Source organism: Haliotis rufescens, unplaced genomic scaffold (genome assembly GCF_023055435.1).
Source record: "Haliotis rufescens isolate VD_foot unplaced genomic scaffold, xgHalRufe1.0.p SCAF_14, whole genome shotgun sequence".
NCBI lineage: Eukaryota > Metazoa > Mollusca > Gastropoda > Lepetellida > Haliotidae > Haliotis > Haliotis rufescens.
The window spans coordinates 5,409,686-5,425,102 of NW_025963824.1; the positions used below are offsets into that span (position 1 = coordinate 5,409,686).

General features: G+C 35.1%; 1 protein-coding gene across 1 annotated transcript; it reads left to right on the plus strand.

Annotated features, from left to right (window-relative positions):
* The first annotated feature begins 2,542 nt into the window (after window positions 1–2,542).
* Window positions 2,543–3,442, plus strand: LOC125379304. The gene has a single exon (XM_048395579.1). The coding sequence runs from the start codon at window positions 2,543–2,545 to the stop codon at window positions 3,440–3,442; it is 900 nt and encodes a 299-aa protein (XP_048251536.1).
* Window positions 3,443–15,417: the final 11,975 nt, after the last annotated feature.

A 15,417-nucleotide genomic window follows, 5' to 3' on the forward strand; every position in this document is an offset into this window, starting at 1 on the left:
GTCAATCTAGAGGAGTGGCAATTTAATTCAATAGAAATGTGGATTATAAAATACAAAATTCTCATATTGATGACAATGGGAATTTGCTTATTTTAGATATTACAACTTGTGATAGACGTTTAACATAAGTGAATATGTATGGCCCAAATACAGCTTCTGATTTCTTTGAGCATGTTAAAGTCATGGCTAAGAATATTGGTAATGAGGATTATATTTTCTCAGCTGACTGGAACCTAATCTTAAATAATAGCACTATTGATATTGGGAGAGGCAGGTAGGCATTATAAAATACCAAGGCAAGAACGTCTTTGTCCGTTTTGTATTGTGCCATATATAGAAACTGAATTCCACTTTTGTCTCGAGTGTCCATTCTATACGAATATAAGGGAACTGGTACTTTCTAAATATTATTGCGTAAGTCCAACTCTGGATAAACTAAAACAATTATACAGCTGCAACCTCTATTTTATAAGAAGATTTGCAAAGTATGTATTTCTCGCTCTCAAGAAAAGGAACACTCTTCTTAAAGATGTGCCTGTTATGTAGCACTATGCCATTGTAACAATGTGAGACAGTGTGTGTAACATGTGTTGGGACCCAATCCACAGGCGTTTGTGGGTTATGACCGGCCTCAGTAACCTTTTGTGCATCCTTCTCAGCACTCCGATGAGTGTTGACCGCTTGTTCGTGGCTCGCGGGCGCTTTTGTGAATCGGTTCCCTGATGTAATAATCAGCCCTCTCTGTACATGTGAACAGACTAATCCAATGTACCTTGTATAATGGGCCGGTGGCCCCTTTGCGGAATAAACGCATTCATTCATTGATGTAGATAATTATGTTAACATCAATAATCCTAAAGCTAGAGAAAAGGTTTTAGAACTTATTGGAGACTGAAATTTAGTAGATGTCTGGCGAGATTTCAACCCTGACTGTAAGAAATTTACTTGGCGCAAAAAGTCTCCACTAAAGCAAGCAAGATTGGATTATTTTTTTATTTCTGAAACTTTATAACCTTTTATAACAAATGCTAGGATTAAACCAGGATATAGAACTGATGAATTTATCATTGATATTGATATTTCATTCAAAGATACAAAAAAACGTTCTACTTATTGGAAATTTAATACATCGTTACTGAAGGACAAAAACTATGTAAAGGAAGTCAAATAAACTATTTTGAAAATAAAAACTCAATATACTTTGGACTATCAAGATGATATTGTTGATATAGAAAACCACTTACTTCAATTTAACATTAATGATCAATTATTTTTTTTAACATTATTGATGGAATTGAGAGGTAAAACAATTTCCTATTCAACTTTCAAGAAAAAGGAAAGAATTGAAAAAGAAAAGAATTTATTTGATGAAATTGAATCTATTGAGAACTCGTCCACTATTACCTATGAATTGTTAGAGGAAAAAAGAAATGAGTTAGAAGATATAGGAAACATAAAATGGCAGGTATAGCTATTAGATCTGGAACTAAATGGATAATGGAAGGTGAAAAAATTAGTAGTTGTTTTTGTAATTTGGAAAAAAGGAATTTTGTAAGCAAATCAATGACTAATGTGGAACTAAAAAATGGCTCTACTATTATGGATAGTACTGAAATAATTAAGGAAGCTGCAAACTTTTATGAAAATTGATTTAGTAGGAGAGAAGATGGCATACATGATGTTGATCTAGACTCTATTCTTGACAAAAATACTTTACCAATTTTAGACAAATCGGCTAAGAAAGATTTGGAGAATATGATTACTTTAGAAGAATTAGCTATAGCATTAAAAAACATGCCAAATCAAAAAAAGGCCATGTTCAGATGGATTTCTTTCAGAATTCTACGAGTTCGTTTGGAAAGATAAAGGACAATTTTTATTGAGATCTCTAAATTATGGCTTAAAGACAGGAGAATTGTCTGTTACTCAAAAACAGGGGGTCGTTGTTTGTATCCCAAGGCGACAATTTTTTTATTTCTTAGTTTACGGATGCGCCGCTCTTTTAAAGTCCAAATGTTAAAAAAAAATAAAAATGAAAATTACCCTTTTTTTTATTACCGCCGATCTTTTCGACAAAAAGTTCAAACAAAAAAAAGATTTCATTCCCTCGTCGAGCGTAAAGCAAAGGGAAGTCACTCTGATATTTCTTGCTGGGATCCTTCTTTAATACCATCAAAGCTTGTCAACGCAAAGCGCAGTGGTGACCAGTTTAACTAATTCAACACTGTTGACCGTTCAAAGCCACACCGCACGGTAGACCGTCCAAGCCACGTCAAAATAGTTTATAATTATATTAACCTACTTGTCATATCATTCATTTATTAAATCTATCGCATTTCACAATGTCTGAATTTGCGGAGAAGTTAAAAATGTAACACGTCTTCGTAGTGGCTCTCTTCTTGTTGAGTGTTCACGGAGACAGCAATCTCTCAATTTGCTATCTGTAACTACATTTGCAAATATTGAGGTTGCTGTGTCCGTACACAAAACCTTGAATTCTTGCCGAGGCATTGTTCGAGACAGAGCTCGTTGCCTGTCCGACATGTCGGAGCAAGACATTACAGATGAATTGACTAGTCAAGGGGTAACTGCAGTTAAGCGTTTCACCATGAAATCCAGAGACGGTGACATCATCCCGTCAAATACTTATATGCTTACATTTGCCCTATCGGCCCTTCCTAAGTCTGTTAAAGCTGGTTATCTAAACATTGGAGTGGAGGTGTATGTCCCCAATCCACTCCGATGTTTCAAGTGCCAAAAATTTGGACATGGATCAAAATCTTGTAATCACTCTGTAGTCTGTCAGCGCTGTGGTGACGACCATGACAGCACTGGATGTACAGCTGACATTAAATGTTCAAACTGTAACGGCAAACATCTGGCTTCATCTAAATTATGTCCAGTGTGGCAAAAGCAATCAAAAATCATAAAACTCAAACATGAACAAAATATCTCGTTTTACGAGGCTAAGAAGGTTATTGAAAGTCAGTCCCCGTCTACTCCACTTACAAGAACCTACTCTGCTGCTGCTGCTGCTGCTACTATCTCTGCTCCTCCAACGGTATCGATTTCTGTTCAAACAGAATTGACATGGATCAAATCATATACACCTATCAGCATAACTTCTGTGATTACGTCCAATTCATCCTCGAGTCAAACTGAAACTTTGTCTGTTTACCCTGATGCTGTTGAATCAGCTACTAAAGAGCCAGAGGCTACTGTTGAACCAGCAACAACTGGATCTGCCGATGTTACTCTGACCAGAAAAGAAAGGAAAAAACTAAATAAAAAACAGACAAACAGGAACTCCTCTTCTTCAGAGATAGTTGTCCATAACTCCTTTGATGCTCTGGACATGGATGTCACCCCATCGTCACAGAGCAGTAGTAGGAGTCCTTCCTCCACACGTGTACGTGAGCGTTCACCGATTGAGCCACCATGACTCAATCTCCTAACATAATTCAGTGGAATTGCAGAGGACTTAGGAATAATTTCAATGAAGTCCAATTATTAGCTCAAGACTATAAACCATCAGCTTTTAGTTTACAAGAGACCTATCTTAAGCATACTGATAAATTTGAATTGCGTCAGTACAATTCTTATCATTCTTTTTCACCTCCAGGTGATAAAGCCACTGGCGGTGCTTCCATTTTGGTGAGGCAGGGCATCATCCACAGTCCTGTTCATCTCAAATGTAACCTTCAGGCTGTTGCTGTCCGTCTTACTCTACAAGTAACTTTCACACTTTGTTCCCTATATATTTCTCCATCCTCAAATTTGCAGCAGTCTGAACTTCAGGATTTATTTGACCAACTACCTAAGCCCTGTATCATCATGGGTGATCTTAATGGGCATAACCCTCTATGGGGAAGTTCCAATATAAATAATAAAGGGAAAATCCTTGAAGATTTTATTGCTAACAATAATCTATGCATCTTCAACGACGGCTCGAACACATATTTACATCCTGCAACAGGTACGTACACTGCATTAGATCTGTCAATCACAGATTCTAACTTATATAATGAATTTGAATGGTCAGTCCATGATGACCTTTGTGGAAGTGATCATTTTCCGACAGTAATTACAGCTATAAACCCCACTGATGATCCACCTATAACAAGATGGAATTTTTCTAAGGCAAACTGGCCGTTATTTCAGAACATATGTACTGACAAATTGCAACACGACCTTTTTATGGATGTTCCTGACCCGATTCAGTTGTTTTCCGATCAACTGAAAGGTATAGCTGATGAAACTATTCCTAAGTCCTCTGTGAACCCACATATTCGTAAACCATGGTTTACTTATGAATGCAAACAAGCTAGGAAGCATAGGAAGAAGGCTGAGAAATACTTTCGACGCCATCCTACTGTTCATAATTTGAATAATGTAAGAATTAATTATGCCAAGGCTCGACGAACTTTTAAACTCATTAAACGACAGACCTGGAAGGATTATGTTTCCAAAATAAATTCTCGCACGCCTATGTCAAAGGTGTGGAACATGATCCAAAAAATCAAAGGCAAAGGTTCCAAATCAAGTATTCATCATCTCAAAGATGATAATAATTTATTGACAGAAAAATCAGATATTGCAAACAAACTGGGAGAAACTTTAGCCAAACATTCTTCTTCGTCAAATTATATTCCAAAGTTTCAGAAGTATCAACAACAACAAGAAAGGAAAAAAGTCAATTTTATTTCTGACAATGGCGAAGATTATAACGAAGTATTTTCACTACATGAGCTACACACTGCTTTAGCACAAGCTCATGATACTGCAACTGGTGCTGATGATATCCATTATCAGCTTCTAAAACACTTGCCTGAATCTTGTCTCACAACACTATTGAATATTTTCGATGATATTTGGACAACAGGACATTTTCCTCCTTCGTGGAGACATGCCATCGTTGTACCCATACCAAAGCCTGGCAGGGATCATACAGATCCATCCAATTACCGACCTATTTCATTAACTAGCTGTGTTTGTAAAACCATGGAGCGCATGGTGAATAATCGCTTAGTTTGGTTTTTAGAAACCAACAATTTAATCAGTGATATCCAGTGCGGATTTCGTAAAAACCGAAGTACAATTGATCATTTGGTTCGTTTAGAATCATTTGTTAAAAATGCTTTTATAAACAAACAACATGCTGTATCTATCTTTTTCGATCTTGAAAAAGCTTATGATACCACTTGGAAGCATGGTATTTTAAAAGATTTACATGACTTTGGTTTAAGAGGCCGCTTGCCTCAATTTGTATCACAGTTTTTAACTGACAGACAATTTCAAGTTCGTGTTGGATCAACCCTGTCTGATCATTATCATCAGGATCAGGGGGTTCCACAGGGCAGTATTTTGTCTGTCACATTGTTTAGCATCAAAATAAATAGTTTATCTAAAGTATTAAATGACTCAATAGATGGGTCATTGTTTGTGGATGATTTTAATATTTCATGTCGTGGTAAAAATATGCGTACAATTGAAAGACAGTTACAGTTGTGTCTTAATAAAATTCATAAATGGTGTCTTGAGAATGGATTTAAGTTCTCACAGACAAAGACAAATTGTATACATTTCTGTCGGAAATATAAAACTCATAAAGACCCAGAACTCTCTTTAGATGGTACTCCAATCAAGGTTGTAAAAGAGGCCAAATTTCTGGGATTGATTTTCGACCACCATTTGACGTTTTTGCCACATATTAAATATTTAAAGAGTAAATGCCTGAAGGCCCTCGATTTGTTGAAAGTCGTATCGAATTCTAAGTGGGGAGGGGATCAGACAACCCTCCTTCACTTATATAGATCATTAATCCGCTCTAAATTAGACTATGGCTCCATTGTGTATGCTGGAGCTTGCAAGAGTAATTTAAAAAAGTTAGATTCAATCCACCATCAGGGACTTAGACTGTGCCTTGGTGCTTTTAGAACTTCTCCTGTTGACAGTCTCTATGTTGAGGCTGATGAACCCTCTTTGAAACTACGCCGTATTAAATTATCTCTTCAATATATCACCAAATTACACTCTAACCCTTCTAATCCTGCATATGCCTCTGTTTTTCATCCACAATATGAAGAACTGTTTCTGAGGAAACCAAAGCTGGTTCCCCCACTTGGAATTCGGATTAAATCAAATGTTATTGCTGCCCATATAGATTTAGATCTCATCTCTCCTTACCGACTTTTGTCTTCTCCTCCCTGGCAGTTGGTGAGGCCAGAAGTAGACATTTCCCTCACACGTTTTATAAAATCTGAGACCAATCCACTCGTATATCAACAAGCATATTTACAGTTAAGAAATAAATACGACACTCACCGTTCAATCTTTACTGATGGATCCAAGGATGGTGGCCAAGTAGCATCTGCCACCGTCATTGGATCAAAACATTTATCGTCCAGAATACCAGATAATAGCTCTATATTCACTGCTGAGGCCAATGCTATCCTTACAGCCTTGGGATACATTCAACAACAATCTGTATATAAACGATTTATAATCTTTTCTGATTCTTTATCTTGTCTTCAGGCACTAAAAAAAGTCTCTTCTAGTCATCCAATCATTTTAAACATTTTAGAACTTTATAATGATCTTTCAACTGGCCAATACGACATCGTCTTTTGTTGGTTGCCCAGTCATGTGGGCATAAAAGGCAACACAATGGCTGATGCTGCTGCTAAAGCAGCCCTCAACAAATCTGTGACACCACTTCTACTTCCATACAGTGATTATAAACCTGTGATCAGGTGTTACATCAGAGATCTTATGCAAATGAAGTGGGACACCCAAGTAGGTATCAATAAATTACATCAAATTAAGCCAACTCTCGGTTACACCTACTTGGGGTGTCAGTCCAGATTTGAAGAGGTCATTTTACGACGATGTCGTATTGGCCATTCAAGATATACACACGAATATCTATTAAAAGGTGAGGATCCTCCGTTTTGTATCCCTTGTGATGAGAGAATCACAGTCAAGCATGTCCTGCTTGACTGTATTGATTTTTCCATTACAAGGGATAAGTATTTCAAAGTTTCGTCCATCAAGGATCTTTTTAGTATCAGTGCTCATTTACTCATCGGTTTTTTAAAAGAAATAGAATTAATAGATAAATTTTGATTATAATATGTATAGTATATAGAAAGTGATTTTAATTTGGTAAATGGAATTCATGACTTGGATTGATAGTGGCTGTATCTTCACAGGGGGTTGAAGTATCGTAAAACAATTGTCCCCCTGGGAAGGTACGTAAGTCCGGTATCATTCAAAGTATCTTTTCATTTTGCTGTGATTTTAATCGTAGCATTTTTGTTGATTTTAACTGTTTGGCTAGTCTTTCTGATCATCGCCAGTAACCCGAGGGATGGTGTAAATCCTGCTGGGGACCATGTAGGTAGCAGAAGTACCGTAAGTCCCCATGGTCCCTAGTATGGTGGCCTAACTTTGGTTGCTGGCGATCTACAGCCCGTTTTTATACTGTGTCGTCTGATTTAATTTGATCGTTTTATTGCTCTAAAATTAGTTTTAAAATTATAATCTGTGATATATTGCTAATTGTTGTACTGTCCTTCGGCGACAGGTTTTTATATATAATATAAATGTTTAACTTGTTCAAGTCACGATATGGCTGAAATAGTGCCGATGTGACTTTAAATATTAACTCACTCACTCACAATGTCTGAAATACGTATTCCATTTGATTTTATCATTTTTTTATCTATAGATTAAAAATATATTCACTTGACACTATTTCCCGCAATGTTATTGAAAATAAAATTCTTGGACACACTTCGACAACGGGTCCTCATCGAACATGTCAAATAGCAAAATAAAGACGTTTCACGCGCTGAAACGTCTTTATTTACAAAGTAATAAAATCATCAAAAATATATCTATAAAAGTTGCCAAACTGACATCTTAGTTATTATTTCCAACTTTTCATGCGATCGCATATCGTAAGTCAAATGACATCTCGGCTTTCGTCGCCTCGATTTCTCGGCTCGGACACGATGTCTTAATGCCAAAATATATGCATAAGAAATCTTTGTCACAGCTCGAAACCTAGCTCTATGCATCCATAAAGTTCCATATTTTTAATATAGATCGCGATTTCATGCTAAAATGTTCAGAATAACATGATTTAACCCAAACCTTTCGCCAAAATCTGAAAATTATCGTTGCTGTAATTTGATTAGCTGCCTTAGGTCACGTGCTTAAATTTGACCAATCACGGACCTTGTAGCAGATTTTGTCGGTGAAACAATATAAGTTTTTTTAACGTATACTGACATGGCAGGACGTATGTGTTATTCATACGAAGCTTTGAAAACCGAGGTATTTCCTCATGTTAGTGAGCGGACAGCCACTTTCATCAGGAAATGGGTGATGACAGATATTATTTGTAATTTTTTTTAAAATAATGTTCCAACAACGTAAACATATGAAAATTAAAAAGAAATAGGTGAGTGGATTTTATGAATTCTTATATTTGCCGAAAAAATCGTTAGATTTGCGCTTAATTTGGACGTTATGAATGTTTTAGCTTACATTATTATTGATTTAAAACGAACTTTATTTAGTTGTTCATGAATTATTTAAATAATGAAATACACATAACTTTCATATTTATAAACAATAGGATTAATTAGACCTTTCAAATAGTGTATGGCCAAACATGTAGTAGCAAAGATGTTAATTTCAGCAGATATTTCCTTGATAAATGTTGGTTTCATCTATCACACAACAGTCTCTGGGAACTTGGTGTCACAGCAGTAATCTTCTGGTTTGCTGGTGTTGAAAGAGTTAAACGTTGCCCATGCTGCCAAAATAGCAGCGTCTTTCATGCATTTCCACAAATGACATGAATATTGTTATGTTGCCATCCTTGCACAAGCTGAGTGCCAGGGATATAATAAAATGTTCTTGAAAAATTGAGTTATTTTACTTTTATTATGCCAGGATATTTTTTTTCATACCTACCTAACTTTTTAGGACAAAATTCAGGTAAAAAAAATGTGAGAGGCTTTTTTTTTTTTTTTTTTAATTGGCCTGCCTCACTTTTGAAATGAGTTTGAAGTCCGTAAACCAAGAAAAAAAAAAGTGTCGCCCAAAGGGTGACAAACCAAAACGTTTTTTGACAAATTGGAGACCTATTTCATTACTTAATGTTTCTTATAAATTAGCCTCATCATGTATTGCAAATAGAATTAAAGCAAAACTTCCATTTGTTATCAATGAAGACCAAACTGGCTTTATGTCTGGCCGTTATATTGGGGATAACATTCGTTTGATATATGATATGTTATCGTATACTGAAAAGAAAAAAATACCTTGCTTACTTCTTTTGATTGACTTTGATAAAGCCTTTGATAAAGCCTTTGATTCTATTGATTGGTCTTTCATTGACAAATGTTTGAAATTTTGGGGTTTTGTAGATAATTTAAGAAAATATATTTCTACTTTTTATGTTAATATTAAGAGTGCTATGTCTATAAATGGTAACATGTCCTCTTGGTTTAATATTCAGAGAGGTTGCAGACAGGGTGACCCATTGTCTCCTTATATATTTATTTTATGTGCAGAAATATTGTCGAATTTGTTTCGCTCTACTGCAAATATCAAAGGTATTTTTATTGAAGACAAAGAATTTTTGATGTGTCAAAATGCTGATGATACTGAATTACTTTTAGATGGTAGTCAGTCCTCCATTGAGGCTAGTATTGAAACACTTAATTATTTTGGAAATATTTCTGGTCTGAAAATTAATTTGATAAATCTCAGGCAATTTGGATTGGTTCAAAAAGAGGTTGTAAAGATAAGTACATGACAAATTGTCCAATAAGCTGGAACCCAGAGGTATGTAGAATTTTAGGTTTTAAATTCTCAGTTGATTTGAAAAAAATGTCAGACTTAAATTTTTAGGATAAGTTGTAGGAATTGAAAGTAATAATTCAGAAATGGATGAAAATAATTATTACACCAATTGGTAGAATTGTAGTTATAAAATCTCTACTTGTATCCAAGCTTACCTATTAGTTGTTATCATTGCCAGATCCCTCCCAAGAATTTCTTAAAACATTAAATGACATGCTCTTTAAGATTCTGTGGAACGGAAAACTGATAAAGTTAAAAGACTATAAAAGGCTGTCAACCTGTTGAACAGGGAGGGTCAGGTGTGATTATTATATTTTTGTACACAAAATCGATTAAGATTACTTGGATAAGGCGATTATTATGTGGAGATACCAAAAAATGGAAAGACATCCACAAGGCTGCATTTCCTTTGGAGAGTTTGGATCTCGTTTTATAGAAAAGAAGCTGTGTTTGTTTTATAATATATTTTGGGAAAACTGTTATGAAGCTTTTGTAGATTTTGATAAGAAGATTGTACCAGATACTTTCAGTAGTTTTTTTAGCTGAACCTATTTTTCTCAATCGCTACATCTAAGTTAATAAATAACCAATATTCTTGAAAGACTGGGTTGATAAAGGTATCACTCAAATAGCACACATTGTAAATCATAATCATGAATTCATATCTTTTGAAGAATTCAAAGACATGTACAAGATAAAATCAACTTTCTTGGCTTTTTATGGTATTGTTTGTGGTATTAAGAGATATTTGACCAGTTTGAATTTGACTAAACTCCCTACTGACTCTTTAGAAGAACATCTCAGTGCTATTAAAAAGATCTTCTCTAAAAGTACAGGCTCTAAATATATTTATAATATTCTTGTATTTGTTGATGTGAAAACAAGAGGCCAGGAAAAGTGGGAGTTACAGTTTGGAAAATTGAATTGGAATATTATTTGTATTAAGCCTTTTAAAGCAACACAAGAGGTGAAATTGCTTTGTTTTCAGTATCGAATCATACATAGAATACTTGCAACTAATTCTTCGTTGTTTAAAATGAATATTACTGATACCACGCTTTGTTCTTTTTACAAATGTTATGATGAAACTATTGTACACCTTTTTTGAGAATGTGAACTACAAGTATTTTTGAAAACCTTCTTAGATTGGATAAATAAATGTAACCATGTACATCATATGAAATTAAGTGCTGAACTTGTATTATTTGGTGTTAAAGAAAATATTGTTACTGACAAAGTTTTTGATCTTCTTATTTTAATAGCTAAATCTTTTATATATTTCTGTAGATTCAAAAAAACAAATTTTTGCTTTGCAATATTACAAAAAGATGTTTGTCTGAGATACAAAATTGAGAAGAATATAGCCTTTACAAATGGTCACCTGGCAACATTTTATAAATCATGGATCTTTTATCACAACAGCAATAACATATGTATCTCTTTCTTATATTTGTTTCTTGCCAGGATCAGTGTTTGAATAATATTTTGAATGCTTGACTTAGTGTATGTGTTGTTATATTTCTAAAAAATCACCTTGGCACCATTTCCAATACTTGTATTTAATTTTTCACAAATGTATACATACATTGTCTTCAGAATGTGAGGGTGACCATTACCCTGGATGGCCATCCTCCCCATGTAACAGGGAAAAGATGAAATAAAATGTATAAAAAAAAAACCTTGCCGAGATGGAGAAGAAACTCTTAATGCAGGAGCTGTATCAACGTAAAGGCAACTTACTGTTTTATGGTATCCCAGACACAGAGGAGGCTGAACCAGCTGTCAGAAATGTGTTCAAAGAACTTGGTTTAGACAGCAAAATGGATGTAGTGGCCATACATCGCCTACCCCGTACCAGTACAAACCCCTACACACAGAGTCAACCTAAACCTATCGTGGCCAAATTTGTGAGAATGTCAGATCGCCAGGCTGTCGTTGATGCTAGCTACAAGAGAAATTACTTAATCCGTAAAAGAAGAATTACTATTAGAAGGGACCTCTTAGTTGTGCTGAAAAAGTTCAGAGGAAGACTGGCCAATAAAGCTTACCAGATCAGACACAAATATCAATTACAAACTAAGATCAAGGAGCAGGGCTTACAGATCACCTTACTTTGTAGGAAGAACTCCGACAGTTCATGGAAGGAAGTGGGGGTTGATGATTCCATTGATAACTTGACATTCTTGGTTTCTTGCTTGGTTTGTTGTTTAACGCCGCACTCAGCCATATTCCAGCTATATGACGGCGGTCTGTAAATAATCGAGTCTGGACCAGACAATCCAGTGATTAATATCATGAACATCGATCCACGCAATTGGGATCGATGACATGTATCAACCAAGTCAGCGAGCCTGACCCCCCCGATCCCGTTAGTCGCCTTTTACGACAAGCATAGTCGCCTTTTACGACAAGCATAGTCGCCTTTAACGGCAAGTATGGGTTGCTGATGACCTATTCACGGGTACTTGACATTCTAACGGAGAAAATCACAATGAGATTTTGTATGTGGCGACATCGTGCCTACATGGTTATCGGGCTCACTATGGTACTTCCGGTGTTTTCAGAATGTGATACTCCGGTTTGATGATGACAACGAAAAACTTTATTGCAGGTTTGTGACATGTTATACAACAAAATAAGTGAAAACTGTTTGTTTTAAATTTTAGAAAATAATGAACCATCTGTATTTTCTGGTTTCCCGGTATCGGTAACCACACATTATTTGTGTAACGTTGAGATTCTCGTTTCTTTCTGATGCCCTGATCCAGTTCTGTTATAGACAGATATATCTGTTGTTAGAATAGTCCGTATTCTATTACTTTGTACTTACAGTGTTTTTTCAGGGTGGATACGCCGAAGGGTATAACAACATACACTGTTGATTGTCGATATATGTACTTACATGTAATCAGTAATACAATACAGCTTCAGATATTTTTAGAATTGATAGTCTACTCAGATTTCTATTTTTTTAAATATTATTGCGAATTTTTTTATATAATACGACAACAAAAACTTTATTGAAGCTCTGTGACATGTAATACAACAAAGTCTGAGATAATATTTCGTTTTTATTATTAGAATAATGAACAAACTTTTTTCTTAGGTGTCATGGTATCGGTAATGTTAACCATACATTATTATTTGTATAAGGCTGAGACAATATTTTCGGTTCTTTCCGATGCCCTGATCCGGGTCTGTTATAGAACTGATGTTGTTGGAAAAGTCCGGATTCAATTACAGTGCTTAATTCTTCTGGTGTTCTTTAGAGCCGATGCTCCGAAGTGTAAAACGATATACATACTGTTGAATGTCGACATATGACGACAACAAAATCTTTTAGTGACAAGTAGTACTTACATGTAATACAATACAGCCTTCGATGTTTTTCCTATTTGACACTCCGATTTCTATTTTTGAATAATATTGTGTAATCTTTGATATAAGATTACAACAAAAACTTTAATGAAGGTAGGTGACATGTAATACAACAAAGTCAGTGAAAACCTTTTGTTTTAAGTATTTGAAAACAATGAACACTCGGTATTTTCTGGTTTCCCAGTAACCATACATTACTATTTGTTAACACAATATTTTACGTTCTCTCCGATGCCCTGATCCGGTTTTGTTATAGAATTGCTGTTGTCGTAAGGGTCCGGTTTCTATTAGTTACTTTTTCCGGTGTTTCTCAGAGTTGATACTCCGAAGTCTAGAACACAGATATACTGCTTAATGTTGATACATGATGACAACAAAGAGATTTATTGAAGGTATGTGACAAGTTGTACGTTCATGTAATACAAAACAGCCAGTGAGAACATTTTGTTTTACCTGTGGGAGGAAAATGAATGCTTTGTACTCTGTGTCTCCCGGTATTATTTGTATCCATACTCAGATCGTCTTGATGACGGATATTTCAGAATAACTTTCTTTTGCCAGATTAATATCATAACTTCTTGCTGTATTTTGTAGTTAATATTGCGTAACTATGAGAGGAAATTTTTGTACTTAGATGCAAAAATGTGGTCATATCATAAAATTATCTTGCACTAGTCTAGATTGTAATGTGAAAAATATTTATGTAATGAAAATCCCATGATTATAAGGGACTGACTGTAGTAAAAAAAATTTGTACAATCATAATAATATTTGATAACACCATGAGTACTTTGGAATCTAGAAATTATACAAGTAAACTTTGATTGATAATAAAGGGGAAGAAATTACTGACGGGGACTTAATAATGAACAAAGAGAATTTTATGAGAAGCTTTGCTCATTACCAAAAGAAAATGTTACTGAAAATCCTGAGACACTCAAAAATGTAAAAACACCTAGTCTAAATGAAGACCTAAGGGTTAATTTAGAAAAAGAAAATCACTTTAGATGAAATATCAAAGGCAGTAAAACAAATGAAAAATAATAAAAGCCCAGGAATAGATGGCTTTCCAATAGAATTCTTTAAAAAAAATTTGGAAGGGCTTAAAAATATGGGTTTTTAGATACATAAATGAAACTTTTGAAAATAAGAAAATAACATATGCAATGAAAAGGGGAGTCATTACTTGTATACCCAAGGGAAACAAAGACAGAAGATTTCTAAAAAAGTGGCGTCAATATCATTGCTGAATGCACTTTATAAAATAATTAGTAGTTGTATTGCAAATAGAATGAAAATGACTTTAGATCATCTAATTCATGATAATCAAACCTTATATGATAAAATGGATACACCTACTAACTAATAATGCATCCTCCTGTGTATTACAAAACGGTCATATGTCTTCTTTCTTTATTAATGAAAGAGGATGCAGACAAGGAGACCCAATATCACCATGTCTTTTTCTTTTTGCTGTATAAATCTTAGGCTGTATGATAAGAGACAATAAAAGTATTTAAGGAATTGTATTGAATGAGTGAGTGAGTTAAAATTTAATGTCGCACCAGCATTATTTCAGCCATATAGCAATGAGACCAAGTTAATATATTTACAATTTAGTACTCAGGAATTTGAGTTGAGTTTATGGTGACACACAACATTTGCTATGACATGTATGAGTACGTACCTTAGGATTGCATGTGTCTTTTATACACTGCATCTAGTCTTTATTTATTGTAAAGTATGTTTCTTACAGTTACAGATTCACGTAATTGGACTATGGTAGTTACATTTAGAATGCAAGGGCAGTAACTCGCATTGCGATGCGCATGTTCCTTAGTGGTTTTCGTTCACAATCGCCATTGTTCTGTTCACATCGTAAGCTACGTTAAACGACTTGACACACTTACTACGTCAGTTTCGTTGCTGTTAGTCGGCTGGAACGATCTTTTCTTGTCATAGATCATTTTCATCGAATGATCGTCACGTCATGGCTACTCGCCGTCCAAAGAGACATCGAGGTAGAAATAGGTCATTGTTGCACACTACGGACGACATAGAGATCCAACATGGCGGCCCTGCTACTTCTGACCATGAGAATCAAACATCAATCGACAGCGCACAATCTGTAGACGCAGAGACTTTCCGTGCGAGGTATCG

Coding starts and splice junctions, on each gene's coding strand:
- LOC125379304 (XM_048395579.1), top strand. CDS start 2,543: ATGTCGGAGCAAGACATTACAGATGAATTGACTAGTCAAGGGGTAACT.